This window comes from Microtus oregoni, unplaced genomic scaffold, assembly GCF_018167655.1.
Source record: "Microtus oregoni isolate MIOR12 unplaced genomic scaffold, Mior012 000055F_ref0000237, whole genome shotgun sequence".
Taxonomy (NCBI): Eukaryota; Metazoa; Chordata; class Mammalia; order Rodentia; family Cricetidae; genus Microtus; species Microtus oregoni.
In genome coordinates, this window is record NW_024543831.1 from 830348 (window position 1) to 858242 (window position 27895).

At 52.6% G+C, this 27895-nt stretch overlaps 1 protein-coding gene across 3 annotated transcripts; it reads left to right on the forward strand.

Annotated features, from left to right (window-relative positions):
• The first annotated feature begins 474 nt into the window (after positions 1 to 474).
• On the forward strand, positions 475 to 27875 carry Usp2 (ubiquitin specific peptidase 2). 3 transcript variants are annotated; one of them, XM_041638654.1, is made up of 13 exons: positions 475 to 611; positions 8484 to 9337; positions 22424 to 22474; positions 23317 to 23440; positions 24219 to 24330; positions 24412 to 24522; positions 25033 to 25097; positions 25281 to 25384; positions 25481 to 25561; positions 25655 to 25733; positions 25931 to 26038; positions 26405 to 26525; positions 27036 to 27875. In XM_041638654.1, the coding sequence occupies exons 2-13, from the start codon at positions 8525 to 8527 to the stop codon at positions 27121 to 27123; spliced, it is 1857 nt and encodes a 618-aa protein (XP_041494588.1). In that variant the 5' UTR covers positions 475 to 611; positions 8484 to 8524; the 3' UTR covers positions 27124 to 27875. The 3 variants fall into 3 exon arrangements, with proteins under 3 accessions (XP_041494588.1, XP_041494589.1, XP_041494590.1); XM_041638655.1 differs by lacking the exon at positions 475 to 611 and adding an exon at positions 5629 to 5704; XM_041638656.1 differs by lacking the exons at positions 475 to 611; positions 8484 to 9337 and adding an exon at positions 18106 to 18496.
• Positions 27876 to 27895: the final 20 nt, after the last annotated feature.

Here is a 27895-nt window from a genome sequence, read left to right on the forward strand (position 1 = left end):
GATTTAATTTTTATTTAATTTAATACGTTAATAAAATAACTTATTTTATTAAGTAGACAGAAAGAGAAGAGACTGTGGAATAGATCATTCCCAGCCCGGTAAGAAAGTATGCAGTAACATTAAGCCTTCTCTAAAATCTGAAAGCTGGTATGCTGCCTTTCCCCGTGACGAGACCCTCCAGCTACCCGGACCTGTTATATTCCAGTCCACTTCTTTCCTCGAGCCACAGGCTCCAAACAGGCGTGCTTTTGCTCCACGTGGGTCTCTGTATATACTGGTTGCTTGGGAGACTCTCGCCGGGCGGGGCTATATTGACGCCACAATAGAAACAAGCCAATAGCCGTGACGTATATCAGTGACGCGAACGCGGGGTGGGGCTTTCCCGGCCCGGGCGCGATGAGGCGGCTGCCCGCTGGGTGGCGCCGATTTCCCGGGGAGGTCCTTTCTGGGCCCCCGGCGGAGGTGGGGGAGAGGCGGGCAGGCACCGAGCGAGGCCAGGGAGCCCTCTGCGTCAGCCACTGCTCGCTGCGCCGCGCCAGTACCAGCCAGGACTCATCCGCAGCTCCATGCTTGTGCCCGGTTCGACTCGTCCATCCTCCGAGAAGAGGCAGGTACGTGCCACCTGTCGCAGATCCAAGAAGGGGAAAGCCGGGGTCAGTGCCAGCTTGGAGGCTCGGAAAGTAGGGTGTCAACCGCAGCCTGGGCAAGCTGGACATGAGAAGTGTAGGGCGAGGGCCAGCTGTGCGGGGGAACTCCAGCTGTGGGTGCCAGTGTGTGAGAGGGGCTGCCAGCTGCCAGCTCAGGGTGCCAGGAAGAGCCATCTGTGTGCTGATCAATGTGTTCTGAGGAAACACTGTTACCGCGGGTACCGGTCCCCGTGCCCTGTGTGGTGTGTGACCTGAGAATGACGCCTGGACCCTGACACCCTTTCTCCCCATGTGCGCATGCAGCTACCTCCCTCCCTGTTGTCAAACCTCCTGGGGTTGTGGTCAGTTTTCCGAAGGGGGGGAAGGGGGCTTGGGGAGAGCCAGCAGTTAAGCGGAAGGGAAATTTTTCCACCAATCCCAAATCAGAAAGAGGCAACTTTAAAATTCTCACCAATCCCAAAGCAAAGGCAGCCATGCAGTGTTCCCTGGCAAGCAACTAGCCAAGCGAAGTCCTGGCCAACCCCTTCCAGCTCTGATGAGGAGGGAGAACTCCCAGCTCTTGACCCCAGTGCTTTTGAGAATGAAGCCGGATTGAAGATCCTGGTAGGGACTGCTTATCTCTCCAAACGTAGGAATAAGCACACATACACAGGCACATACATAATCCACAAAACCAGAGGCTTGAAGAACTGGTAGATGGGCTAGGGTGGGGGTGTCCCCTACTCTTCGATGCTGTAAATGCATGCCACTCTGGAATGAGGACTGGAATGAGGGCGTCCTCTGAAGTGCATCATCAGGACCTAGTCTGAGTCAGTACCCTGTGCTGAGACAGGGTGGAGGCACCAGCCCCGGGGCCTTCCAGTCTTCAGGGAGAGCCATCAAGAAACAGAAGAATCGTCTTGGGAGCAGACAGGTGCACCAAGACCAGAGACGCCCTCCTCTAGTAACCCTGCCCAGCCTGCCTTTGCTGCCCTGGAACCCTGAGCCCTCCAACAGGTAGACTGGAACAGTTTCTCTGAGGCTGGACATTTTCCTGGCAGCCCAGGGAGGCCACACTTGCTATTCTTTTCTGAGCAAAGGGGAAAGGAGCCCAAGCAGGCTTGACCTTTCGCCTTGGGAAGGTGGCAAGATTTGTCTGCCCTTTCCATTTTGGGGACATGGACCAGTTCAGGAAACCACAGGGCTGGTCTCTGGCATTAGTGCAGTTCCCTGAGGGGTGGCCTGAGGCCTTTTTCTTCTAGGAAGGGTCACCATCTAGGAAAGGTTGCCTGCTGCAGCTAACAGTAGTAATTAGATAAGAAGTGGAAATAGTCTGTAAGATTGTAGTTTTTCAAGCTCTTGCTATGGTCAAGGAAGTTTAAAACTATTGTTTCAATCTCATCACTGTGAGGGATACCATAATTGCTATTATTGTTATTATTCATGGATTTTTGCTTGTTTGTTCATTTGGGGTTTGGATTTTTTAAGACAGGGTTTTTCTGGGTAGCCCTAGCTGTCTGTTTTGTAGACCAGGCTGGCCTTAAACTCAGAGCTCCTCCTCCCTCTGCCTTCCGTGGGGATTAAAGGGGTGTGTGTGTGTGTGTGTGTGTGTGTGTGTGTGTGTGTGATCACCCCTGGCCTTGTTATTCATGTTGTACAAATTACATAGCTAAAATTCAGAAAGCTGAAGTACCCTTGCAAACTATCTTAGATCCCATAAGGGGAAGAAGGGGAATGCGAGTCTAGACGTAGAAGTCCACCATTAAAAAAAAAAAATTTTTTTTTAGATTTTAAAAGTAGTGGACGGACACCTGAGTGCTGGTCCCCAGCCTCTCTCTGCCCATGTGCCCCGTAGCTAGATCCTCCCCATCTCAGAATCCCCGCAGCTGGACTGACACTCAGTCTGTGACTGACAGCTCTAGAGAATCCACCTTCTCCATGTTTAGGACTCTAATTCAGTCCCAGCCCTCGGCTCTGCCCCCCCCCCCCCGCCCCTCCATTCTTCCTGGTTTACTTCCAAATATCCCCTCCCAGCTTTCCAGCTAGTTCTCCTCCGTGATCACCCGGCGAGGGAAGGTGGGCCTGTCACTGCCCCTTTAATTCTCCTGGGGCTTGGAATGCAAGTGAGTTGCCATCTCTTCGAGGTCAGATAAGATACTATATATATCTAGCTAGCGTAACCTGAGCTCCGGATTACCCAGCCCCAGTTAGACTCCAGCTTCTGGACTCTACACTGCGGTCCCTTCCCTGCTGGGAAAGAAGCCCCCAGCTCCCGTCCAGTACCCCTGGATACAGGTCAGTAGCTCTCTCTTTGGTCTCTGAGCCTCAAGGGCAGCTGAGTGACCCATGTGAGCCCTAAGTGGGTTTGGAGGAGCATGATAGACGCCACCCACTGGCCTGTAACCAAGCCCAAATGCTCCTTAAGATAAGGGAGCAGAGGACAGCTGAAGCCCTCAGGGGAGAGAGATGGAGTTCTCTCAAGAGAAGGGGTCACCCACTGGGAAAGGTACCTGGGCAGAGGGGATGGGAAAGAGAATTGAAAGTTATCTCTGCTTCCAGGAAGCCTGTTTCTTTGCTTTTTCTTGGACTTACAGAGATATTCACCCTTCCTAACCCCAAATCAAAAACACACCCCATAGCAATGCCCCTGTGCCTACCCACTTCTCCACATGTCGGGATGGTTGTTGTAATCTCTTCAGTCTCTGATCTCTTTATCCTACCTCCTCATCTCCCCATCCCCTCCCCAAGTCTTAAGGTACCTTCCCAAACCGAGAATAATAGAGACTGACACAAATTCCTTTGTACGATCCCCCAAAGGCGGAAGCATCCTGTGATAAGTGGGTGGGCGCCTGAGAACCAGCCTCTAATAGAGAGAGGGGTGCTAGCAACAGATCAGAGGTCAGGCTGGAGCCCAAGGGGCCTGAGAGGTATAACATGTGAATGCATACTACCCCTGTCCTCTTGTCGTTTTCTCCACATCTGCAGAGTGGACACTTGTGGCCCGAAAGAGTAGCAAGGGATCCAAGCAGCCAGGAAGACAGGTCACCGACTGTGACGGGGTCCCCTCGCCTATCTTACCCCTCAGGTCAGCACATTCTGATGCAATTAGCAAGCAGCTTTGGGAAGCTCTGAGGTCACCATGGTGGAGGTTCCCAAGCACCTAGTGAGACCAACTGGGACTCCCCACTGACCTACCCTGAACATCTGGGTAGGAGGAAAGGAACTTAGTGCTGTTTTGGGTGTGCCCGTGATGTTTGTCTTGGGGGGAGCAGGAGGCCGCTGTCAGGCAGTAGCAAAGCCGCAGACGTGGATATGCCTTTACCTCGGGAAGGTGAGCACATGCGGACAGAAAGGGGCATGGAGTCTGTGGAGATGTGGGGCATCACCCATCCCCTGCCTCCAGGGCCAGGAGTGTCTGGGATTCTTGAGGGTTAAGCCACTCCCCTAGCTGGGCAGGTTAGGGAGCCCTTCACGTGAGCTACAGGAAATGACAGGGACTGATGACAGTGACCTGATGCCAGGAGGTTGGCTGCCTCAAGGGACCAGGGTTCATTTCAACCCGACTCACCTAGTGTGGGTACCCAGGGAGTGGGCTAAGCAGAAGCCATGGGTAGAAGGTTCAGGGGTATGTCCACCACCAGGTTGGGGCCCAGGAGTCTGTGCTGGGGTAGATGCCAGTACCAGGGGACACACAGAGCTTGGCACAGCCAGTGAAATGGAGGCCTCTCTCACCATCTCGCGGCCGATCGGTATTGTGCTGCGGCTCAGGTTGCACCAGGCTTCACTTTCATTCCCCTGCAGTGGAAAATCCAGGGGCTGCTCCTGCAGGAAGGAGTGTTTCCTAGAGAAACGGACATCTGCATCCTGAAGGGGGTCCTCTCTCGATTCTACAGGCCCACCCTCCCAATCCGGGGACAGGGGATAGTTTCAGAGTGACAGTAGAGGGCAGAGCACAGGACCCGTCCAGCTCTGGTAATACAGCAGCTCACTGGGAGATGAAAGAAGTATTTCCATATCTGCAAGTAGACATATTGTTAGCGTCTACTGCTTAAAGCAGCCAGGAGGACTGAGTTAATCCAGCATAGCCCAAGTCAGTGCAGTTTTAAATGTTAAAACCTTCTGAAATATGAGTGATAAAAATGTCATTTGAAAGACCCATTAGGTAGGGGTGGTGGCTCATACTTATAATCCCAGCACTTGGAACGTGAGATAAGATGCAAAGTTTGAGGTCAGCCTAGTCTACAAAGTAAGACCTGTCCCAAAAATTCACTATTTAAATCTTTTGTCCATTTAAAATTATGGATTTCCTTTTCATTTTAATTTAATATAGACAAAATAACCTTTTCAATTATGTTTGTAAGCCTGAGTGGTTATGTACCCGAAAAAGTTCAAGCTTGCATCCACACTAAGACTTTAGGATTCGACATCTGAGCACAGCACCAAGAAGGCTAGGGAGAGCCCTGAGCATATGGTATGAGGTTGTCCGGCAGATAAAATCAGAAGCTGCATACAAGATCCCCAGTGAGCTGAGTGCCTGGTCTATAGGTGTGTGGGACCATCTGGCTGGAAGCCACAGCTGGATGGCTCCCGTGTCCCCCACAGGAAGCTGAATGCATCTATGCACAACAATGCCAGCATGCCAGTTTCTGGGGAAATTTTTGCAAAATGATGGGGGAACCTCAGAAGGGAAGCAACAACACCTCCGTAAAGATGGCATGAAGAAGGAGCATGAGTTGGGACTACTCGCCTTGTCCAAGGTGGCAGGCACCTGGGGAGGCACAGTCAGGAGCCACATGCCTGAACTTGCCAGTTGTGGATAAACAATGAAAGGAGCCAGGCAGCAGGGGCCCCACACTGGACAGGGAGGAGTATGGGGGATCCCAGCCAATAGGCTGGCCTCCCACTGCCCCATGAAAGAGCCATTCAGTCGCAGCCGTTCCTGTGGCAACAGGGAGACTCGAAGCCATGTGAGTGCTGCCCTTCCTGTCCCTGTCTTGCGCAGCAAGGCCACAGCCAGATCCCCAACAGAAGCTCCCGCCCATGGTGCATTCTGTAGCCTCCAGGGACTGCAGAACCAGGTAATGCCAAGAGATACCAACTTAAATTGTCTCTCACCTAGAAGGTCCTGGGACTTTTCTCCATTAAGAGTAGGGGGGTTTTAGGGGGGTGGAATGTGCAAGAGAACCCTCTCCTAGCCCTGGAAACTGGGAGGCAGGCATCAGAGCTGAGTGGCAGTTTCCCAGAGGCTGTGATGGAGTAACTGGTGGAACTGGGGGGAGGGGAGAAGAGAGGCTTGGCAGTTGCCTGCCAGATTGGAGCAGGCAAGAGAGCTGGGATTGGGGAGCCCTCCCCAGGGTTCTGTGCGCTAGAAGATGTGTCCAAGCCTTAACAGTGCCAACACTGTCTGTCCCTGTTGCTGTATCTTATTTGGCCTGGGCATTTGTGCGTCATTCTCGGGGCTAAGAGAGGTCACAGGCTTGGGGCACTGCCCGCAGAATACCAATCCCTAGGAGCCTCAGTGTGGGAGAAGGGAGGAAGAGTCGTGGGGAGGAGCCATGAGCTCATACTCTGGAGGTGGGGGGGGGGCAATCTGATTGGCTGCTGTACGTCCCAGAGTCCAGAGCCTGAGACCTGAAGTCTCTTTGACTTTGCATTATTGATGGAGCTCTCCAAAGTGAAATAGAGCAGGACAGATCCCCTGCCCCCATCCCTAAGCCTTTGCCTGCCACCCCCCACTCCACCATGGTTTCCCTCTATCCCTGCTTCAGATCCTCTCCCAGTTACTATTTCCCTGAGCAAAGTGGAAGTTGCATGGGAGGAGGGAACATAATGGATAAGGAGGTGTGCATGCGGGGTGTTGGTGTCCCCTGAGCCAGGCAAGGAAAGGACAGACCGTAGAGATAGACAGGCTCTCTGATGCCAGCCAGGACTCAAAATTGCTGGAGGTCTCTGTCCTGTGGCCACCAGTTCACCTTGCACCTCTACCTCTATCCCAAGCCTTGATGAGTAGCTTGAGTTCCTGTAGCCTTCTGCCAAGCTCTCTGCATTTGGGGCTCGGCACAAACTTCTCGCTGCCCTAGTAAGCGGGGCTGTTGGCCTAAGCAAGCTGTGGCCTGCTTGAGCCCGTGTCTGCTGAATGGCCAGATGTCTGCCCACTGCCCACTTAACTCACTGGGGATGGCAGGGGGGAGCCTGGCGCCCAAGCTGAGGTTAAGCCAGCCAAGCCAGGAGATAGGGAGCCCTCCCATTATTATATACTACTTACAAAGGGAGGAGCTGGGTTGCCAGGCTGGGGCCACGGAGGAGATAATAACCATTGTTAGATGCTTTCACGTATTATTATCTCACTGGTTCCTTACAACAACGAGATAGGATTCCTGATGATTATTATGCTCATTTACACGTGAGGAAATTGGGGCTCAAAGAGATTAAATAACTAGGGTAATTTTGCTCAGCTAGCCTGTCACGGGGGAGTCAAAACTAACCCCGGGGCCAGTGAGATGGCTCAGCAAGTCAAAAAGCACTTGCCACCACCAAAGCTGACGACCCACATTCAAACCCTAAAACCTGCATGGTGGAAAGATAGAACTGACTCCCACAAGTTGCCCCCTGACTTTCATGTGTGACACACACACACACACACACACACACACACACACGGGGAGTGGGGGGAGGGGAGTTAAACCACATGTTACTCTGAGAGTCCTGGATAGGCTTCCACCTGAGCTCCTGACTCAAAAGTGCCCGAAGAAAGGAGCCTAATGCTCCTTGCTCCTTGCTCCAAAGCACCTTCTCCACTGCTGCCCCATGTGAAGGGATTCTGGGCGTCTCTGGACCAGTTTAACACTGATGAGGGGAAAGAGTGCTGGGCCACGACCTGGGCTCCGTCCTAACTCTAGCTAGCATGTGAATTTGGGCAAACAAGCGCCACTGTTCCTATCTGTACGATAGAGAGGTTAAAAATGCATGACCTTCAGGGCTGTCCAACCTCCACATTCAGTGATTAATCCGCAAAAACCTTCAATCTGGGACTCTCCTCTGCAGTACAGGATCTCGACTCTAGGGGGCGCCTCTTGCACAAGTCAAGTAACTCTGGGAGTAGTTTGGCACCTGCTTTGATCAGGAAACCTCCTAGACCATAGGTTCTCAATCTCCACTTAGACTAGGCCAAACACAGGGAAGAAAATAGATAGGTTCTATGTCGCCAGTGTTCCCCTCGCTGTGTGACCAAGCAGCAGGTGCCTGTGTCCAAGGAAGAGCACTGAGGTAGGTCGGGTCCAGCCCCTCTGCCTGACACTCCCTCACCACTTCCTCTAGGGCACGTGCTCTCCTGAGACCTCTTTTTCCTCTTGAGGAATCTGACCCTGTGGTCACCAGCACATTTCCAGGGGGCAGTCTGTACCTGAAGGAGTATTGCTTGCCAAAGGCAGGGAAGCAGCTGTAACTCAAAATGCTCCTTGTCCTCAGTCCAGGCAATGAAGGTGGCGGGACTCCTCCAATCCCCACCAGCTCTGAAGTTCCTGCCAAGACTTAGAAGAAGCCCAGGGTGGGATCTGCCTAGAGATTGTGTGTGACATAGAGGGGGGCTGGAAAACTGTATGTTTGGGTCTTAGAAGAACCAAGGGAGACCGCAACAGACCGATACTGATTTTTCTTGTGTGTCCATGGGTACACACAAGCCCGTGTACATACCTGTTTGCATATGTGTTTCTCTGAAGCTAGCCAGCCTGTTGTGGGCAGGCCCTGAGTAGCGCCTGTTAGGTCTTAAGGTCGTGGCCCGCGTGGCATAAAGAGCAAGTAAGGGGTAAGCCTGGCACTTTGCAGGACACTTTGACAACTGCTTTCCTTGTCTTTCAGCCCATGAGGCTCCCAGTACCCACTGAGTGCCACCCTGAAGGATGTCCCAGCTCTCCTCCACCCTGAAGCGCTATACAGAGTCGTCCCGCTACACAGATGCCCCTTATGCCAAATCGGGCTATAGCACCTACACCCCCTCTTCCTATGGGGCCAACCTGGCCGCCTCCTTCCTGGAGAAGGAAAAACTTGGTTTCAAGCCGGTCTCCCCAACCAGCTTCCTCCCTCGGCCCCGAACCTACGGCCCCTCCTCCATCCTGGACTATGACAGGGGCCGCCCCCTGCTGAGACCTGACATCATTGGGGGTAGTAAGCGCGCTGAGAGCCAGACCCGGGGCAATGAAAGGCCTTCAGGCAGCGGACTCAATGGAGGTAGTGGATTCACGTATGGAGTGACCAGCAACTCCCTCAGCTACTTGCCCATGAGTGCCCGAGACCAGGGGGTGACCCTGAGCCAGAAGAAATCTAACAGCCACTCGGACCTGGCCCGGGATTTCTCCAGCCTCCGGACCTCAGATAGCTACCGGACTTCAGATGGCTACCGGACCTCAGATGGCTACCGGATAGACCCGGGGAACCTGGGCCGCAGCCCCATGCTGGCCCGCACCCGTAAGGAGCTCTGTGCCCTGCAGGGCCTCTACCAAGCAGCCAGCCGCAATGAGTACCTAACAGACTACCTGGAGAACTATGGTCGCAAGGGCAGTGCACCACAGGTGCTCACGCAAGCCCCTCCCTCCCGAGTCCCTGAAGTCCTCAGTCCCACCTACCGACCAAGTGGCCGCTACACACTGTGGGAGAAGGGCAAGGGCCAGGTCTCTGGGCCCAGCCGCTCCAATTCCCCAGGGCAAGACACCATGGTGAGTTTACTCTTGGGGATCCTGTGACGGGCTGGGGAGACAGACAGTCTTATAAAGGGCCAGGCTAGGAACAGATCTCCCAACCTGACCCATGGTTGATGGCTGCACTAGTGAAGACAAGTAGGAGAAAAGGTCATCCCAGCATGGCTGGTGGCTCCATGGCTCAGAGCTGAGGGGAAGGGCCGACCCAGGTTCCAAAGCCTTTCACACTTGGGAATTGGTCCAAAGATCTCTAGAATGTTCCGACACCCCTATCTGCATTGTTTTTCACCCTGTACTTTCCCATCCAAAATGTCAGGGTCCCATGTAGGCCCTGGTCCATCCAGGGATGGATGCCAGAGTGGAGGTGACCACAGTGCTCTCTTTGTGAAGAGAGCCATCCTCCCACGCCATCCCTACTTTCCCATGAGATATCAAGAGTAGGAGAACTCTTCCCCTGACGCTGGCAGCTCAGATCCAGGGTATCTGGATAGTAGGATTTGTGTCTTTGGAGAAAATAGTGCAGAGTCTTTTGTCTGGGGATGATCTAATACCGCAATACTCCAGCCCTGTCTGGGCTGGAATGAAGGAAGAGGTTCTGCTGGAGATTGACCAAGGGCTGGCATGGTCTCGCTCACATCTAATCCCTGAACACACCTCCCCTGGGGCAGTGACTACGTTCGTCCTCTCCTGTAGTTATTGGTGTGTCCATTAGGTGGCAAGCTCTCGGAGATTTCAAATGATCCTATCTCTACCCCCCTCCCCGGGTGCCTCCGGCAACTCAGAGCTCAGCTGACCTGCTGATTGCACGGGTGGCTGGATGAGTGACTAGATTGGAGGGAGGAGGGGCTGGGGGAGGGAAGAGGTGGGTGGGTGGGTGGATTAATGGGCAGAAGAACACATAAGTAGGCAAGCGTGTGGACAAGAGGGTCGGGTGCCGTGTTCTCCGTTTCCTTGTGTACCCCTCCTCATAGAACGTAAGTTAGTTCTTGGTAAATGAGAGCCGTGCCACAAGAAGAAATGGTGCTTTGGAGGGTTTGTTCAGACACTCAGGGGAGCATTCAGGACCTGGGGCCATAGTTGGGTCATAAGCTATAAAGTGTGTCATGACGAAAGGTCTTGGGACAACTTTGGTAATACTTAAAGTGTTTCAGCCTGGCTGGGCCATCTGGGAAGTGTCATGGTAGATCTAAAGCTGCGTCTCCCAGAACATTTGGACCCTAACGGTTAGGGTTGGCTACAGGCACAGGATGGGGCAGGGTGCACTGGGACATGCTGTGTTGTTCACGGGGGAGTGAGGATGAGGGGCAATGCTCCCATGGGTGGAGGGAGCCTCTGCTGGCTCTTCCTTTGCGGAGAAAAAAGGAACTCTTCTTGTATATACGTGCTTTGCTTCTCCATGAGGTCTGCAGGTAGCCTGCACTGGGATCACTTAGTGGTTCACCAGGCCTCTGGAGCACATGCACCAGATATTCTGATAGTGCCGTCGAATCTGCCCTGTTACAAGCTTTCCGGTTGCCTAAGCATGCTAAGGCTGAAGCTTTCCTGGCCAAAGACTGAACTGCAGACTCCCATCGTCTGCCTCACAAGAGTGTGCTCTGTCCTTACTGGGAGTGAGATCCCCACAGCCTGGGTACAACTCTTCTGAAGTCTGCTGCCCCCTTTCCCACCACTGCTCCCGGAGATACCTGGCCCTACCTCGTTCCAGAGCCAGAGAGACTTGTTTTCAGAAAGGACCTAATAGAAGGAACACATATCCTGAGCAAGGTCAATCCCCACCCTCGCCATCCTTCCCACCCAGAAGCAAGGCACAACACTGTTAGGTGGTCAAGGATGCCCTAAGGTTGAGCCCCACTCAATCCCACCAGCCAGGAGAGACCTCCACGGTCTCACTGGCCTATAGACCTTCACTTAACCTCCACCTCTTGTGCTCTCTTCCGGGGGCTGATTGTATCCTGAAGCAGTGAGAGCAGATGCCTTGAAATCTGCACCCCCTCCTAAGCTTTCCAGTAATCTCTGTTCTCCAAAGATGGCTTCTTTCTAAAACAAAGCATCTTCACGGTGCTCTGCTTCCTAGCTCAGTACTCTGCACCTAGTACCCAGCTTTCCTGGGCAGTTCCCTTCATGTGAAGCTGTCTGCACTTCTGTAAAATGAAAGCGCCCACAGGTCCCATTGCACAAATTACTGGGCCAGAGGAGCACTACTGACACGCAGTAGGTGCTCAGACACGCAGTAGGAGCTCAGATACACAGTAGCCACTCACACAGTAGGTGCTCAGACATGCAGTAAGTGCTCACAGTAGGTGCTCAGACACGCAGTAGGGGCTCAGACACACAGTAGGGGCTCAGACATGCAGTAGGCGCTCAGACACGCAGTAGGCGCTCACACACAGTAGGCACTCAGACACGCAGTAGGCGCTCAGACACGCAGTAGGTGCTCACACAGTAGGTGCTCAGGAAAGGTCAGTCATCTTTGCACCTGGCCATGTGTTTCGGGAGGCGAGAATGTGTGAGCCAGCTCCTGCCTTCAGTTCACCTCAAGAAATCCATTCTTACCTGCTTTGATAGGAGGTAGGTTTGAATGTTTGTGTCCTCAGCGGTAGAGAAGGAAGAGGTCATCTGAGGATAAGCCAGGCTGTCCCTTGACCTCTGAAAGACACAGTCTGACCCTTTAACCTTGGGTGGCTCAGATGCCTTTCTTCCTCTATAAAAGTGAGTGCTCACTCCTGCCTTGCCCACCTCATAGGGATGCCATAAGGCTCAAAGCAGCAGTGAGGGTGGAGGCATCTGAAGCCACTAAAACAGTACCGGGGCAACCTTCACTTGGGGCTTCACGGCCTCCACCGATTGTGAGCAAATAACCTGTAGGGAGGAATGTAGTGGGTGAGGGTGCGGCACAACCCTGGGACTGTGAGGGTCTCCCCTGAGGCTCCGGTTCACCAAAAACAGAGAAGAATGAGCCAGGAGCCACCAAGGGGTAAGGAGTAACCTCACTCTCCCAGTGAGGATGGCAAGCCAGCCCAGGTGGCTCAGCCCTGCAGAGTCTAAAGCCAGAGAGCAGCAACCCAGGCTGCCCCCCCTCCGCCCCACCTCTTCTGTTCCCGGGGCCTATGGAAGGACAAGCTGTTCCCACTGAGCACTGCCAGGCCTGTGCTTTAACCCCTACAATCCTTTCTAATCCTCTATGATCCACCCCCCAGCTGCTCCCTGGCCGGCCCTGGCACCCTGCCTGCTGGCCTCCGCCTTGCACTTGCCCCGCCCAGGCCTCACCTCCTCTCCCCGGGAAGAGCCAAGGGTTGGCCCAGGTCCCTTCTCAGCACAGTCAGCAGGCTAGGCACCTGCCTCCTCCACACAGAACCAGGAACTGAGGGACCCAAGCGGGGTCTAGGCTGTCCTCTGCTGCACACAATCTTCCCGCCCTGCCCTTTCTCTCTCTGCTGGGGGACCTGTTTCTAGAAGTGATGGAATCTCTTGGTCCTGTTTGCCTGACTCATCTTCTGAAGCCTTGGGTTCCAGCTGTTCAGTGACAGGGAGATTATATAAACCAAGCTCATGTGACCCACCTCTTGGGTGGGACTCTGGACTTGAATGGTGCCCCGCAGTGAGAACAAGTGGAGGGTGGTAGTGACTGCCCAAGAACTCCAGGACAAAAAGTGGACCTCCCTCTCCTGTCTCCTTCCCTCCCTCTCTGTTGACTCAGCCACACTGGACTGTACCTCTGCTCTCTCTTGTTTGACCCTGGGACCCATCCTTACCTGGCCCACCCCAGCCAGGCTCAGTCACTCTAAAGAGGCCAAACTGCCTAAGGGCTTCAGTCTGTGCTGAGAAGGTCATTCAGAGGAAACACTGAGAGTCCCCGTGGCCACGACAAGTTCTCACTACTTAGGAGGGGAGGGAAGGGAAGTGGGTTTGGGACCAAATGTTGGAAACAGTGCAGTCCTAACGTCTCCATCCCGTGAAAACTACAGGCTGTGAACCTGGCACCATTCTTGGCACTGCTTTACCCAGGTCTACTTCTTAATTGGTGCCCATAACCCTCCATCCATTCTGTCTTCCCTTCAACGCTCACCCACACACCCACACACTCACCCACACACACAGCACACACACAAGCTCCAGGATGTCGCCATAAGTTAATACCCTGCTGGGGTGGAGCAAAGGAACACAAGTTAATCCAAGCCTAGCAAAATGTTCCCTGCCCCTGGGGGACCCGCTCCACTGACCATCAGCCTCAGAAACAAACATCATGTTCAGAGCTGAGCTGTACACGTGGTCCCTTGTCCCCTCTTACCTCAGTGGATACATAAAACTGGCTCCCGAGACAGAGCTATAGGCAAGAGAAGGAAGTGTGTGGGCTTCTAGAATTTGGCTGGTTCAGGCAAGATTTCCTGAGGCTTGGAGGAGCACAGAACATTTGACCCGTGGGGGTCTGATTCACACAAGGAGGTAGAGTTTCCTGTAGATCTTCAGAAGGGCAAACTGACCCTCCTCCCCAAGGTGCACTGTGGACTGCAAGCCCAGCCCCTTCCCAAGCCCAGCCCCTCCCCAAGACCCAGAGCCCCTGCTTTTTCCATGCCTCCATCAAGCCCGCAGTCTGTTTCTGTGACAACAACAGACACTTGCAAGGAAACAGCTTCCTGAGCCCAAGCATTGTCACCTGGTCAGAGCTGCCACTGCGATCTGAGAGCAGCAGCATGGTTTCGGTCCCTGTCCTTGTAGAGCTAACCCTGACTGAGGTAAAGAAAATGACCTGCCCTACCCCAGAGGAATGGCAGCCTTGGGGTTGCAGTCTAGCCCACTGGGCTCTGGATATTTCAGTCTAGAGTCATGTAGCTTCAGCCAGATTCAGACCCTAAAGGAGTATCTCCTTTTCACCCAGCCCACTTCAGGAAGAAGGCTCTGAAGAGAAGGGGGTCTCACAGAAACTTAGCTAGTTGAGAAATAAGCTGGAGATCTTCGTTGACTGCATTTTGCAGCAGCCAGACCTGCCGGACAAGACTGGACGCTGTGTGAATCTGTTTCCCTCACCCTAGATTTCTCAAAATACTCCCATGCAGCAGCTTTCCCCATCTGTCCCTCCCTGCTCCCAGAAACACCCACACCTCCCCTGCAACCTCCTGCATCCCAGGAAAGAGGGAGAGCATGCTGGCGCATGGCCAAGATGGGAGTGCGCATGTAATTAAGACAGAGACTGACTGCTACCGTGGGTGAGCATCTCTTGGGCAGCACCCCCACCCACAGCTCACCCCTCCCCCACGAGGAAAACTGCAACTTGGCAGGTGTTCCCAGTAGAGCTTGGTCTGGTCCTCTTCGTTAAGACCTCATTAAGGAACCTCCAACCCTGTCCTAGAGGAGGTCCCTGGGTGCTGGAGCAACCAAAACAGCCACACACCATCTGAGAGCATTTGCAAGTTCTACGGTTATAAAACAAAGAGAAACATACTCCGATGAACAGCGTGCAAATTGAGGGAATGAACTAACAGGTATTTAGAACTGGGTGAAATTATTAAGGGAAGGCTTTATAGAAAGCTCAAGGGTGCTGTTTTGTTTGTTGTAGTTCTGGAAATCAAGCTCAAGGCCTAACTCTACCACTGAACTGGAACTGCCCCAGACCCAAGCAGTTAATTCGGTCTGGTTTGTATGGTCCAAGAGATCAAACCCAGGGGCTTCCATCTGCTCAGAAAACTGGTGTGTTGGTTGGTTGGTTGGTTGATTAGCTGGTTGTTTTTTTTTTTAAAGACAGGGTCTTACTATGTAACCCAGAGTGGCTTCAAATTTACAACCCTCCTGCCTCCACCTCCCAAGTGCTGGAATCACTGTTGTGTGCCACCACACCTGGCCAAAATCAAGTTTTTAGAATGTATAAGTAGGCGGAGGAAAGGAGGACCATCCTAGAGTTTCTAGCCCTTGTTAAAAGTGTGAGTTTGGCCATCAGACAGTGTGGGTTCCGAGCTCCACACGGTCATTTATTAGCTCTGCATTCCATCAGAACACTGACCCCTCTGGGCGATAAGGTTCTTCACCTATAAACTAAAGTAATAGTTACAGTTTCATGGCGTGATTATGGAAATTAACTAGGGTAATATATAGAAACAGACCAGTGCTTGATCTTTCAAGGGACTTAATAGCAGCAGCTTTGGGGTATGTGTGTGTGCACACACATTAGGCCATTCTCTGGGCCAGCCTTGAACTAACTATACAGCTAACGATGACCTTGAACGTCTCATCTCACGGTATTATATATGTAAGTTTATGCGGTGCTGGGGATTAAATCCAGGGCTTTGTGCGCTAGGCAAACACTCCAACTGAACTGCATCCCAGCATGAGTGTTTTTATTACATTTGTTTATTGTGTGTGGTCACACCCTTGCTTCAGCACGGGGGTGGGTGGAAGGCAGAGCATAAGTTGCCAAATTTATTTCCATGTGGTGTAAGGAACCTACGGTTGGAACTCGGTGGCAATCACCTATACCAGATGAGCCATCTTACCAGCCCTCACCTCAAGGTGATTTCACACAATAATGAATCCATTATGATAGTCTCACACATGCTCCTAACATCTTTTGATCATACTCCCCTAGCTCCTTCCGATCACCCTCTCTTACCTCTTCCCAAGGAGTCCCTCTTCTACTTTTCCCCTTTTCCCTTAGAGTTGCTAACAGGGGCATGGATAAGAGGTTATTTACAGGAGCATGGCACCTAATCAGCTACACTGCTGGAGAAAATGTTAAGATAGAATCTTGCTATGCAGCCCAGGCTTGCCTCAAACTAGCCATCCTCCTGCCTCAGCGAGTGCTGCTGGGATTATAGGGGTGCCAAGCTCAGCTAGTTCTGTTGTGGTTTTCTTTTTTTTTTTTTTTTTTGGTTGGTTGGCTTTTTAGCTTTTTTGAGACAGAGTTTCTTCCTGTAGCCCTGGCTGTCCAGGAACTCGCTTGGTAGACCAGGTTGGCCTCAGTGATCCACCTGTCTCTGATTCCTGAGTGTTGGGATTAAAGGCACATACTACCACCTGACCTGGCCTAGTTGTGTTTCTTTAAAAATAAATAAATAACTCAGGCATGGTTTGCCTTAAATCACAGCACGCAGGAGCCAGAGACAAAGGACCTCTATGAGGTTACATGCAAGTTCCTGGCCATTCAGAGCTACCTAGTTAGACCCTGTGTCAAAATAAAATTATTTATTTTGTAAGCCTAGAAGTCAAAAGAGAGTTTGTGGGGGTCGGTTTTCTTCTTCGACCACGTGAGTCCCCGGGATCAAACTCAGTCAGTCTTGGAGGCAAGTACATTTATTTACCTGCTGGGCCGTCTGCCCAGCTCGAGCTCTGTTTCTTAAGAGCAGAATAGGAGTAAGGTAGTTGGTGGCTGGGACCAGAGAGGCACGAGGGTGATGATCATGGAAAGAGGCTAGAGACAGACTGCTTTACAGCCTCCTGGACCACGTGCCCGATGCTCTAGTTATCATACAGCAGTGCTGTGATCAAATGCGAGCGTTGATGCGCCCAGTGTGGGAGCTGCACCTTGGGAAAGGGTGTAGCTGCAAAGACGGAAGCTTGGAGAAAAGGGCTGTCGCCGTGTGTCCACGGTCCAAGGTTGGGGCAAAGTCCGAAGATCATGCCTCGAACCGTGACCGCCCTAAATGCCTAGTGGCTCCTGCTCCCGCCTCCTTCCCTTATCACTGCTGGGGACATAATGGTGAGAGACTTGTCCATACTCCCCACCTTATTGGCACCAGATTCCTATTTTGTGGGTGGCCTAGGGTACAACCCACGCAAACATCTCGGACGCAGTCCCCATGTGGCTGTGGTCGTGTGCGCGGTACGCGTGTACATGTGGGAATGCGCTTGCCGGGAGGAACAGAAGCAACCCACAGATGAGTAACAGCGCACACTGCTGCCTCTCCGAGTATTTTTAAACGCTAAAAATACTAGCTAAAAATAGCCTGCAAGCTCCAAACAAGATACTTTCTCTCGGCAGATTCCTGCGCTTCCCTGTTAGGTGAGGGGGCGGAGCATCAGAAACAAACCCCTCTCCCTAGACCTAGGCCTTTAAGCGTTGGCCACGTGGAGGCCAGAGACCACCCCCACACAAAGACCACCCCTACCTCACACAAGAGGAGCGTCTTCCTCACATCCTCTTATAAAAGTTAAATTTGAGGTTCTATAAGAGATGGAGTTGGGTAAAAGGTCAGGAAGGTCCAAAAATGGTCCTTTCCTGGAGCCAAAAGGGCCAATGACCTATTGTACCTTATAAAATGAACACCGCCTCTCTTGATAGGGGCTAGGTAGGCTAGGTCTATTGGTGGAGCGGAGCTCAGCCCGGGAGGCGTTCGGGAGTCTTTCCTGGCCGGGGCTCCTCGACCCCTGCAGACGTGAGGAGGCTGGGCGTCACGAAGACCTAGGTGGACGAAAGTGTGCGCCTATGCATTTTGTCCTGAAAATAGTGAACTGTCGCTGGGGTCTCAAAAGGATCTGCAACCCCAAGTTCACAACTGCTCCCTGGGCGGAGTCGCTCCAAGCTGACTGACATTTGATCTTAAGTGGTCGTCCCCCAAAGACCCCAAAGATTGTCCGTGGAGTCCAACCCTTGGGCCGTCCAGGGACAGCGCGTCCCCGCTTTGCCCCAGTAGGGTTTCCCGCGTGTCTGTGGCTCGGGGTCAGCAGCTTTGGGCAGGTCCTGAGACCTCGCCGGAGTCCGCGTGCCGGCTCCAGGGGCGGGGCGGAGGCGGGGTGGGGCGTGGTCCCGAGCCCGGCCCCGCCCCGGCGCTGACGTCGCGCGGCTGGAGGCTCGGCGGGTCAGCCAGTCCGCCGGGGCGCGATCGCTGGGCCGGGTCGGTTGGCTGCGCGCGGTGGGGAGGTTGAGGCGGAGGAGCGCGCGCTGGGCCCTGCAGTAGCGGTAACTGCCCCGCGTTACCGACGGGGTCCTGTGGGATCTCTGCTGGCTTCTGTGTCCGGGTTGTGGCACGGCGCGGGGACTCCCCGTAACCCCTTGGTCAGCCGCGCCGGTTTGGGGGCATAGCCCACCGCCCGCTCCGCAGCATGCGTACCTCATACACCGTGACCCTGCCCGAGGAGCCCCCCGCCGCCCCCTTTCCCGCCCTCGCCAAGGAGCTGCGGCCGCGCTCCCCTCTGTCCCCGTCCCTGCTGCTCTCTACCTTCGTGGGGCTTCTGCTCAACAAAGCTAAGGTACGCGGGCCCTTTTCTGGGACCTCCCACGCCGAAGGTCTGGGGTCCTGCTTGCTCACGGGATCAACCCCAGACCACCACGAGTCTCTGAACCCCGGGACGTTCTTTCCCAGATCTTTCCCCTCTTTTCCTAGGGTCTCCTGGCAAGGGATGCCCCCTTCCCTGGAAATCGCCGGCTTGCCCCAGACTCCTCCCCTCTTGATATCCAAGCTCCCTAAGGTCCCTGGCTGCCTCCCTGGGTGACCCGGGCACCTGGTGGCTCTTGGCCTCTTAATTCCAGTCACCTATCAAGACAGGTGCAGGCGAGAATAACCTTGACTAGGGCTGGTGTGTGACTAGGGGGAACGGACGGCACGCTGGACTCGGGGGTGACTCCTCCAAGGCCAAACTCCAGCACGGAAGGTGGATCAAAGGGGTTGGTTGCCTCTCCGTCTCTGTTCCCAAATAGGTTCTCTGCCGGGGGTCAGTTGTCAGGGTGCTTTGACCCTGTGAAGGGCAGAGGTTGTAGACAGGTGTGAGAACGAGCCCTTTCTTTTCCTGGCCCTCTTCACTTGTGTGGAGTGGGCAGTGGATTCCTTGATTGAAGCAGCTCGTGGAGTAATGCTGAGGCTAAGGCTGGCCACTGTCCCTTTGGGAACGAGAAAAGGGGCCTGAGCTTGACAGGTCTTATGTAACAGGCACCAGCTCCCGTGTTGGCAGTGCGTGCCCTGCCCCGTGCCAGGGCTACACCGGGCTCCTGGTTGCAGCCAGGACACATGGCTGACCCTCACCATGCAGATAAAGCTGGGGTCTCCAGTGTGAAGTCACAATATCAGTCCCCCGTCCCTACAGGCCCATCCCCAGATGTCACCCGCATTGCCCGTGACAGGGTATTTGAGCCCCCACTCCTGCCCTGGCAGAGGAGTGCTGTTTACTATGGAAGTGGCATCTGCTCTCTAGACCAGTACTTGCTACTGAGTCAAAGCTAGGTTTGCCGATGGCTGAGTGTAAGGAAGCTCCGGGTCCAAACTTTCTCAACGCTGCACCCTGCACCCGAGTCCCGCTGGAATTGGTTCCTTGTGCCGTCCCCGGGAGAGGCTGGCTGCGCAGGGTTTCTGTCCTACCTTTTCAATCCTAGCCTCTCTTTCCCTGCCAGCCCTGAGGTAGGATTGTTTGCCCTGTGAGAAAGGTCACTCCTGGGACATTTTGTTCCTCTCTGGAATGGAAAGTGCTGACTTTCCCTGGAGCTCCTGATTTCCTATTCATGGCAGAAGAATATCGGCCTGGCTTAGAGCAGCCCTGCTCCCCTCCCCACCGCCAAGCCCTGTAAGCCCCCCCCCCCATTCTACACAGGGCAGTCAGGAGCTGGCAAGTGGAGTCAGGCATGGTGGTGAATGCCTATGATCTCATCACTTGGGAGACAGAGGCAGGAGGATAGCTTTGAGTTTAAGACCAATCTGGTCTACATAGTGAATTTCCACAGTGAATTTTAGGTCAGCCAGCGTTACATAGTGTGAGACCCTGTGTCTAAGAAAGGGGGAAAAAAGAACTTGCCAGGTGTTTGGAAGTTCAGGAAATTTTAGATTAAAACATGACTCCCCACACCAAAAAATAATAATAATAATAATCAGAGGGTCCTAATAGTGATTTAGGGGAGCCTCTTCCTTCTCCCCACCACCAAACCAACAGAAGCATTGGGGCCCAAATACTAACCATGGAGGATGCAATGCACTTCCCACCTTGCAGTCGCCCAGTGGGCCTGAAAACGGAGTGCCTCTGTGGACTGGTGACTCCAGCCTCCCTCTCCCCACCCTCACTAGTGCTGGGATAAGTGCCTCAGCCGAGAGCCCGCCTTGGTGGACGTGGACATGGTCACCAGTGGTAGGATGCTTTGCATCTCTACAGCCTGTTTAGATCGATGTCGTCTCGGGCACAGGGGGTAAGGACTAGAAAAGAGCTACAAAAACAGGTGTGAGTGGGCAGCGTGTATGGGCACTCCTCAGTGGGTGTCTCCAAGTGGGCACTCCTCAGTGGGCAGCGTGTGTGGGCACTCCTCAGTGGGTGTCTCCAAGTGGGCAGCATGGAGATCGCAGCCATGCTTTACTGTTGGGCTCTGGGGGAAAGGGAGTCTTTTTCCACTTTATCCAACGCTCTGACAAGATCTTTGTTCGCAGGGACCGTCTCTGTGGTAGCCCCCTTATAGGGCCCACCACTGTTGTCAGCAAGGCAGAGTTCCCATTTGCCACTACCTGGGATTGAACCCAGGACCTTTCACAAACACTAGCCAAGCCCAATCAACCATGACACCCAGTGGTAGGATTCGCATTTTATTTGGGGCCACTTATGGTTAACAGTACAGGGCAGGGCAGTGGAGGATGCTACGCCCTACCTGATGGCAGCAGGTGCTCCCTGCAGCTGAAGGTTTAAACCACATCTCTTCTGGGTGTGCTCTCTTCTCTGCCTCCTACAGCTGGACCTGACAACTGACCAGGGGAGGGATCCTTTTACTTGTGGGACGGGCCTGGCACTTCTTGAGAAAAGCCCTCCCTCGGCCTGCTCCTCCCTCCCCCCTTCAAGCTGACAGTCTCCTGGGCTTTGAGCCGCTGACAGTCTCCTAGGCTGTCAGCACACAGCATGAGTAATTTTAGCTGAGTTATTTCAGGCTTCTGTTCTGATCAGGGTTGAGCTGGCCCCACGCATGCCCCAGCCAGTGTTGCTCCAGAGTTGCCTGCTCCAAGGCTTCTTCCTAAGAGGGGGTGGTAGCCTCATCCACAGACTCATCCACTGTATCTTTAACCCTTTGAGCCACAAGGTTTCCTGATTCCCAGGTGTGCCCAGGCTTAGCAAAGAGACTGTGACAAATGGCACTCAGAGCCTTCAGCCTTGCACCTGCTCTCTCTCCAGCCCCCTCACCAGCCTCCGCAGTAGAGACTAGAGCAGCACCTTCAGCCAGGTGCTTCCTCAGCTCCGTGCAGCAAGTGTTTGCAGCCAGTAGCCAGTTGGGATGTTGAAACCTGAGGCGGGCAGGGAGGATCCTCCTGTCTTGGCTCAGCCCTTAGATGCTGAGTTCAGCTGGAAGGAATTCCACCTGTCTTTGGCAACTCAGAATGGCAGGCAGCTTGAGCTCCCCCCCCCCCACTGAAGATCGAAACTCAATTAGAGTGGTTTGTCATTTAACCTTTCTCAACCCCCTAAAAGTGAAGATATGATGGTTCCCTGATATATTGAACGTCTATTACAAATATAGGTCATGTGAACTAGAACCCGGGTTTCAGATAGGAAAGCTTTTTTTTGTTGTTTCATATAGCTCAGACTTTTGGGTTCACCTGTGTATGTAGCTGAGGCTGACCGTGAACCAAGTGCTGGGATTGCAGGCATTCCTCACCCTGCCTAACCTGGACTGTCAGTTTCTTACAGCAAGAAATATATATTGCTGGATTTATGGATCCCTAGCCTCTAGTTCTCTTATCTAGTCTCCACTGTGGCAGAGAAAGAATAAGAGAAGTCAAATGTAGTAGATCATACCTGTAATCCCAGTACTCATGAGGCTGAGGCAGGAGGATTGCCACAAGTTCACTAGGCTACCCAGTGAGACCATAAAAAGTGAGCCCTGAAGAATAGATTGTGTATTGAAAATAGGCATTCTTCTACTCTCTTTTCTTCCAAGACTCATAGACCGAGGTTAAAAAGAGAACACTCTGCTGGGTGGTGGTGGCGCACACCTTTAACTCCAGCACTCGGGAGGCAGAGGCAGAAAGATCTCTGTGAGTTTGAGGCCAACCTGATCTACAGAGCGAGTACAGCTCAGTCTACACAGAGGAACCCAGTCTGAAGGAAAAGGGGACAAGAACACTGCAGCGGGGGTGGGGGGTGGGGTGGCTGCTGAGTGAGAGCTGTGCAGAGCCAGGCTCTGGGCCTCCTCATAGGTCACATTTTCTTTGCTTACAGAATTCGAAGAGTGCCCAGGGTCTGGCTGGTCTTCGAAACCTTGGGAACACGGTAAGTTCCTCCCAGGAGAGTAGAGGTCATCCCTATTCTCCTGACTGGGATAATCCAATGGAGTCCCCTCCTGGCTCCAGCTAACTTCCTATCCTAGAGGGCAATCAGTACCTGCCCTTCCTGACTGTGTCTCAGTGAATCGCTGGGCTCTGTCTCACCCGCCCCCAGCAGGAAGTACTGCTAAAAGGAAGTTGCCCCATTCTTTGCCAGCTTGCTTCTCTCCTGGACCTTCCTCCTGGTTCTCCCATCATTTCCCACCCACCGCTGACCAGTGTGCCCACACCCTTTTGTACACCTCAGTAGGAAATAACCAATTATATGGCCTTTCCCCATAGAGGGGACTTGCCTCACTCCTCCCTGCCTTCCTTCTCTCTGGGAAAGAGGAACCTGGCGCTGTGAGGGAGTTCACCTTTGGGAGGTGAAACAGAGCCTTTAGTTGCAAGTAACAGAGGTGCCCGGTAAAGGTCTTAACTCCATCCCTGTGTTAGTTAGCTTTTTGTCCCTCAGCTAGATACATGAGATAAATCAACTTGAAATGACAGTAAGTTTATTGGGCTGTTTTAGTTCGTGGCTGACTTAGTGACTGTTGCTTTGGGCTTGTGACGAGATAGTACATGTGCAGCAAACAAAACCATTCACCTCATGACCAGAATGCAAAAGACAGAGAGGGAAGAGATTGGAGTCCTTCAGGGGCAAGCCCCCCAATACCTAAAGGCCTCCCACTGGGCCCCATTGCTTCAAGTTGCTACCACATCCCAACAGTGCCATTGACTGGGAATCCATGGCTTGTGGGAAGCTTAGAGCTGTGCACACCCACTAATTGCCCAGATCATCTCTTTTAGTGCTTCATGAACTCAATTCTTCAGTGCCTGAGCAACACCCGAGAGTTGAGAGATTACTGCCTTCAAAGGCTATACATGCGGGACCTCGGCCACACCAGCAGCGCACACACAGCCCTCATGGAAGGTGAGGAGCCCCATGTGGGTGTGGCCCTGCTTCTTTCCCAGCTCTGTTCTACCAGACTGGACTGATGGTTGTGTTTTGGATACACTCCACTCCTCTATTTTTCTTTCTTTGCCTGTTGTTCGTTGGGATGCATTCCAGGATCTGTTGTTTGAGACACGGCCTTACTGTGTAACACTGGCTGGACCCAAGCTCATGATTCTCATGATTCTCCTGCTTCAGCTCCCCAAGTGTTGGGATTATACCATGCCTGACTCCAGTTTCAGGGTCCTATCTTGTTTGTTCATTGGTTGGTTGATCCATGGTTTGCTTGGATGGTCGTCTTATATTTTTGAGACAGGGTCTCAGGTAGCCCAAACTGGCCTTGAACTCCTGATCTTCTTCCTACCTTAACTTGGGATCACAGGTGTGTGCTACCACACCCAGCTCAAGGTTATATATATACAGATAGATAGATAGATAGATAGATAGATAGATAGATAGATAGTCATTCGTACATATGATCTCACCTGGGCCTAGAGAAGTGGCTCAGTGGTTAAGAATGTTTACTGCTCCTAAGGAGGACCAGAGTTTGGTTCTCAGAGCCCTTGTCAGGCAGTTTACAACAACCTGTAACTCTAGTTCCAGGGTTCCCAGCATCCACTTCTGGAATCCTTGGGTACTCACAAGCTTGCATACATCAACCCCCCCCACACACACACACAGTTTAAAATACAATCACTTTTTTAAACAGAAAATATCTCACCTCCTCCACCCCCTCTCTGATCATTCCTTCTAACAGAGTTTGCAAAACTAATCCAGACCATATGGACGTCATCCCCCAATGATGTGGTGAGCCCATCTGAGTTCAAGACCCAGATTCAGAGATACGCACCACGCTTTGTCGGCTATAAGTAAGGGCCTTGGATGCATGTCCTCCCCCGAGGGCTGGTAGCTTGAGCAGGGCGCTGCTCACTCACTTTCTCTGGGTTCAGTCAGCAGGATGCTCAGGAGTTCCTTCGCTTCCTCCTGGATGGGCTCCACAATGAGGTGAACCGGGTGACAGTGAGGCCCAAGCCCAGCCCTGAGAACCTTGATCACCTCCCGTAAGTAAGAGGAGAACACCACTGGAGGGGAAGTCTTTGTGAACTTGGAATTTGTGCCTACTTCTTTGAGAGTAGTGATCTGGGGAGAATCAAATTTGCTTCATTACTGCTTTAAACATGAGCTTTTTTATTTTGGTGATGGTAGTGTGTGTGTGTCACTGGGGATTGGACCTAGGGCCTTGGACGTGATGGGCAAGCACTCTGCCACTAAGTTACATTAAAGATTAGAAGTTTGAAGCCAGGCATGGGGTACACTCCTGTAATCCTAGATTTCAAAAGGCTGAGGTAGGAAGGATTATGAATTTGAGACCAGCCTGGGCTAATCCTGTCTCAAGAAAAACCTTGGTTTGGGAGGTACAGCTCAGTGGGTTGTGTGAAGAACACAAGCAAGGTCTAGGATTCCCTGCCTAGCACCACAAAGAAAATACATATAAACGCATAAAGAGTCTAGCTGATAGACCCTCGCCTACCGGGGTCTGACACAGCTGTCTTCCTGTCTGTGGTTCCCAGGGATGACGAAAAGGGGCGGCAGATGTGGAGGAAGTATCTAGAGAGGGAAGACAGTCGGATTGGGGGTAAGTACACAGATAAGAAAATACCTGTATCTTCCATTCCCTACTTTTGCTTAAGAAGCTCCGAGGATTGTCTTCCCAGGAAACCCTGTTTCTGCCTGTGGCTCTTAAAACTAAGGCATGAGCAGAGAGAAAAGGAAGACAAGCCCTCAGTATGTTGAGCACACCCTGGCTTTCTCTCCCCAGATCTCTTTGTTGGGCAGCTGAAGAGCTCCCTGACGTGCACTGACTGCGGCTACTGCTCCACAGTCTTCGATCCCTTCTGGGACCTCTCGTTGCCCATTGCAAAGGTAAAGGTATAGGTATGCCCCACTGGAGCCCAGCGCCAGCTTCCCTTGGGCTTTACAAGGCTGTGCGCAGCTGACCTGGACTTTTTTTCTCTCCAGAGAGGTTATCCTGAGGTGACATTAATGGATTGCATGAGGCTCTTCACCAAAGAGGATGTGCTGGATGGGGACGAAAAGCCAGTAAGTCAGCTCCTCAGTGACAGAGAAGCCATCCCCCAGTGCCTTGCTGGGGAGGGGTCACCCGGGTCTAGCCCCTTTCATCTTGTCTTTCAGACATGCTGCCGCTGCCGAGCCAGAAAACGATGTATAAAGAAGTTCTCTGTGCAGAGGTTCCCAAAGATCTTGGTGCTCCGTATCCTTGCCCCAGGGTGGGACCTGACTCTTTGGTGTGACTAATGACAAGGGACCAAAGGGGAGGGGAGGGGAGGGGAGGGGAGCAGAGTAGGGAAAAAACAGCATAGACTTCTTTGTCTGCCTTCCTGCTCCCGAGAAGAGCCTTCACCAAGGACTCTCTTCCGGCTTTTTGTCCTTAACTCGCAACAATCACAGACCTGAAGCGATTCTCGGAATCCAGGATACGAACCAGCAAGCTCACAACATTTGTGAATTTTCCACTAAGAGACCTGGACTTGAGAGAATTTGCTTCAGAAAACACCAGTGAGTATACTTCATCAGGAGGAAGTCCGAAGATGCCAGAGGGGAAAGCTCTTTTCAGTTGGGAAAAACTGAAAAACTGGGAAGTAAGGAGCCCTTGAGAAAGGTCAGCAGATAAAGGTGCTGACCCGAGAGCGGTCCCCAGAACTCACCCAGGAGAGATGACTATTGGCTCCTTCAGGTTTTCTCTCTGACCCCCCCCCCCCGCCCCCCACACACACAATGAGTAACTAAAATTAACTTTCAACTTTTTAAGTAGAAGCTATAGTTTCTTTAAGGGACAAAAAAAAAAAAAATAGGGAAATGAGAGGAAGGGAAGGCCTGGGGCAGGAATGCCTCCAGAGCTCAACACCTGTGTCTCCTCCTCAGACCACGCTGTTTACAACCTTTATGCTGTGTCCAATCACTCCGGAACCACCATGGGAGGCCATTATACAGCCTACTGCCGAAGTCCAGGAACGGGCGAATGGCACACTTTCAATGACTCCAGGTGAGAGCTGGGGTTCTGACTGGGCTCCTAGACAGCAGACCACCTCATACGGCTTCCATCTTGAACAGACAGAAAGTCGAGGCCAAACATCATACACACAAGTCTGCTCTGCCCTTTCTGGGCTGTCAAAAATGGGCATGGTGGCTTACAACTGTAGCCAAGCGTCTGAGAGGTGAACAAGAAGATCAAAGTCATCCTCAGCTGCATAACAAGCTTGAAGTCAGCCTGGGTTATATGAGGGTGGAGCTGAAGAAATAGCTCGGTGGTTAAGAGCACTTACAGCTATAGCTGAGGAGGAGTTCATTGCCATTGCCACCATGGGCACCTGCACTCAGTGCAAGTACCCACATACATACCGCATACGCATATTTAAAAATAATAAAAATCTTGACAAAACCCTGAAAGGACAGAGGCAGAGCTTATGTTGGCATAGAGAAGCTGGCGACACTGTGCTCTGTGTCCCTGTGGCCTTCGTTGACAGGCTCTGACTTTTACCTGGTCTCTCCACAGTGTCACACCCATGTCCTCCAGCCAAGTGCGCACCAGCGACGCCTATTTGCTCTTTTATGAACTGGCCAGTCCACCCTCCCGTATGTAGCATTGCGGAGCTACAGCCCTTCCCTCTTCCCTGTGGCAGCCCCACGTCCTAAGTTTTTTAAAAATTCAGAAAAAAAACACCACAAAAAAACAACAAAATCCTGACAAGTAAGAGAAAAATAAAGTAAAATAAAGCTGCCGAGCAGAAGTTGGTCCGGCCTGGTCGGGGTCTGGAGCAAGGAGCCAGGTGCCCCTGAGCCACGGCGCATCAGGGAAGACGGACTCATGCAGAGACGACAGCAGTGTTCCTCAGCTCCTCGGCTTCTCTTGTTAGCATTTTTAAGTTTGTGGTTTTTTTCCTGTGTGTAATAAACAACAGCAGTCTGTGGGGAGAAGATCCTCAGGCCACCTGCTGCCCTCTCCTGCCCCACACCTTCTGGGAGGACAGCGCCCTCTGGAGCCTGCTGGGAGCATCGCTGCTGGATGGAGTTAGGGAGGAGCCTGCGCCGAATGCCCCCTGGACCTGCTCACCAGCCCAGAAAGGAAACACCCATGAGCCAAGAGCCCTCTTAACGCTGCTAAGTCCAGGGGTACAGATGAGGGGGACATCTTTGAAAAAAAGCTGGTTTGGGTTTTCAAAAGCCCAACTTTTTTTAAAAAATTAACTGTAACGAACATGTTCCGACTGGAGACGCCGTCCTTCACGCCTCTTCACAGCTGGGACTTCGGGCTGGCCCTCCCTTTTTGTTTTTGTTGGGTTTTGGTTTGGGGGGGTTGGTTTTTTTTTTCTTTTTTTTTCCCCTTCTCCAAATGCAACTTCCCTAATGCTGGCC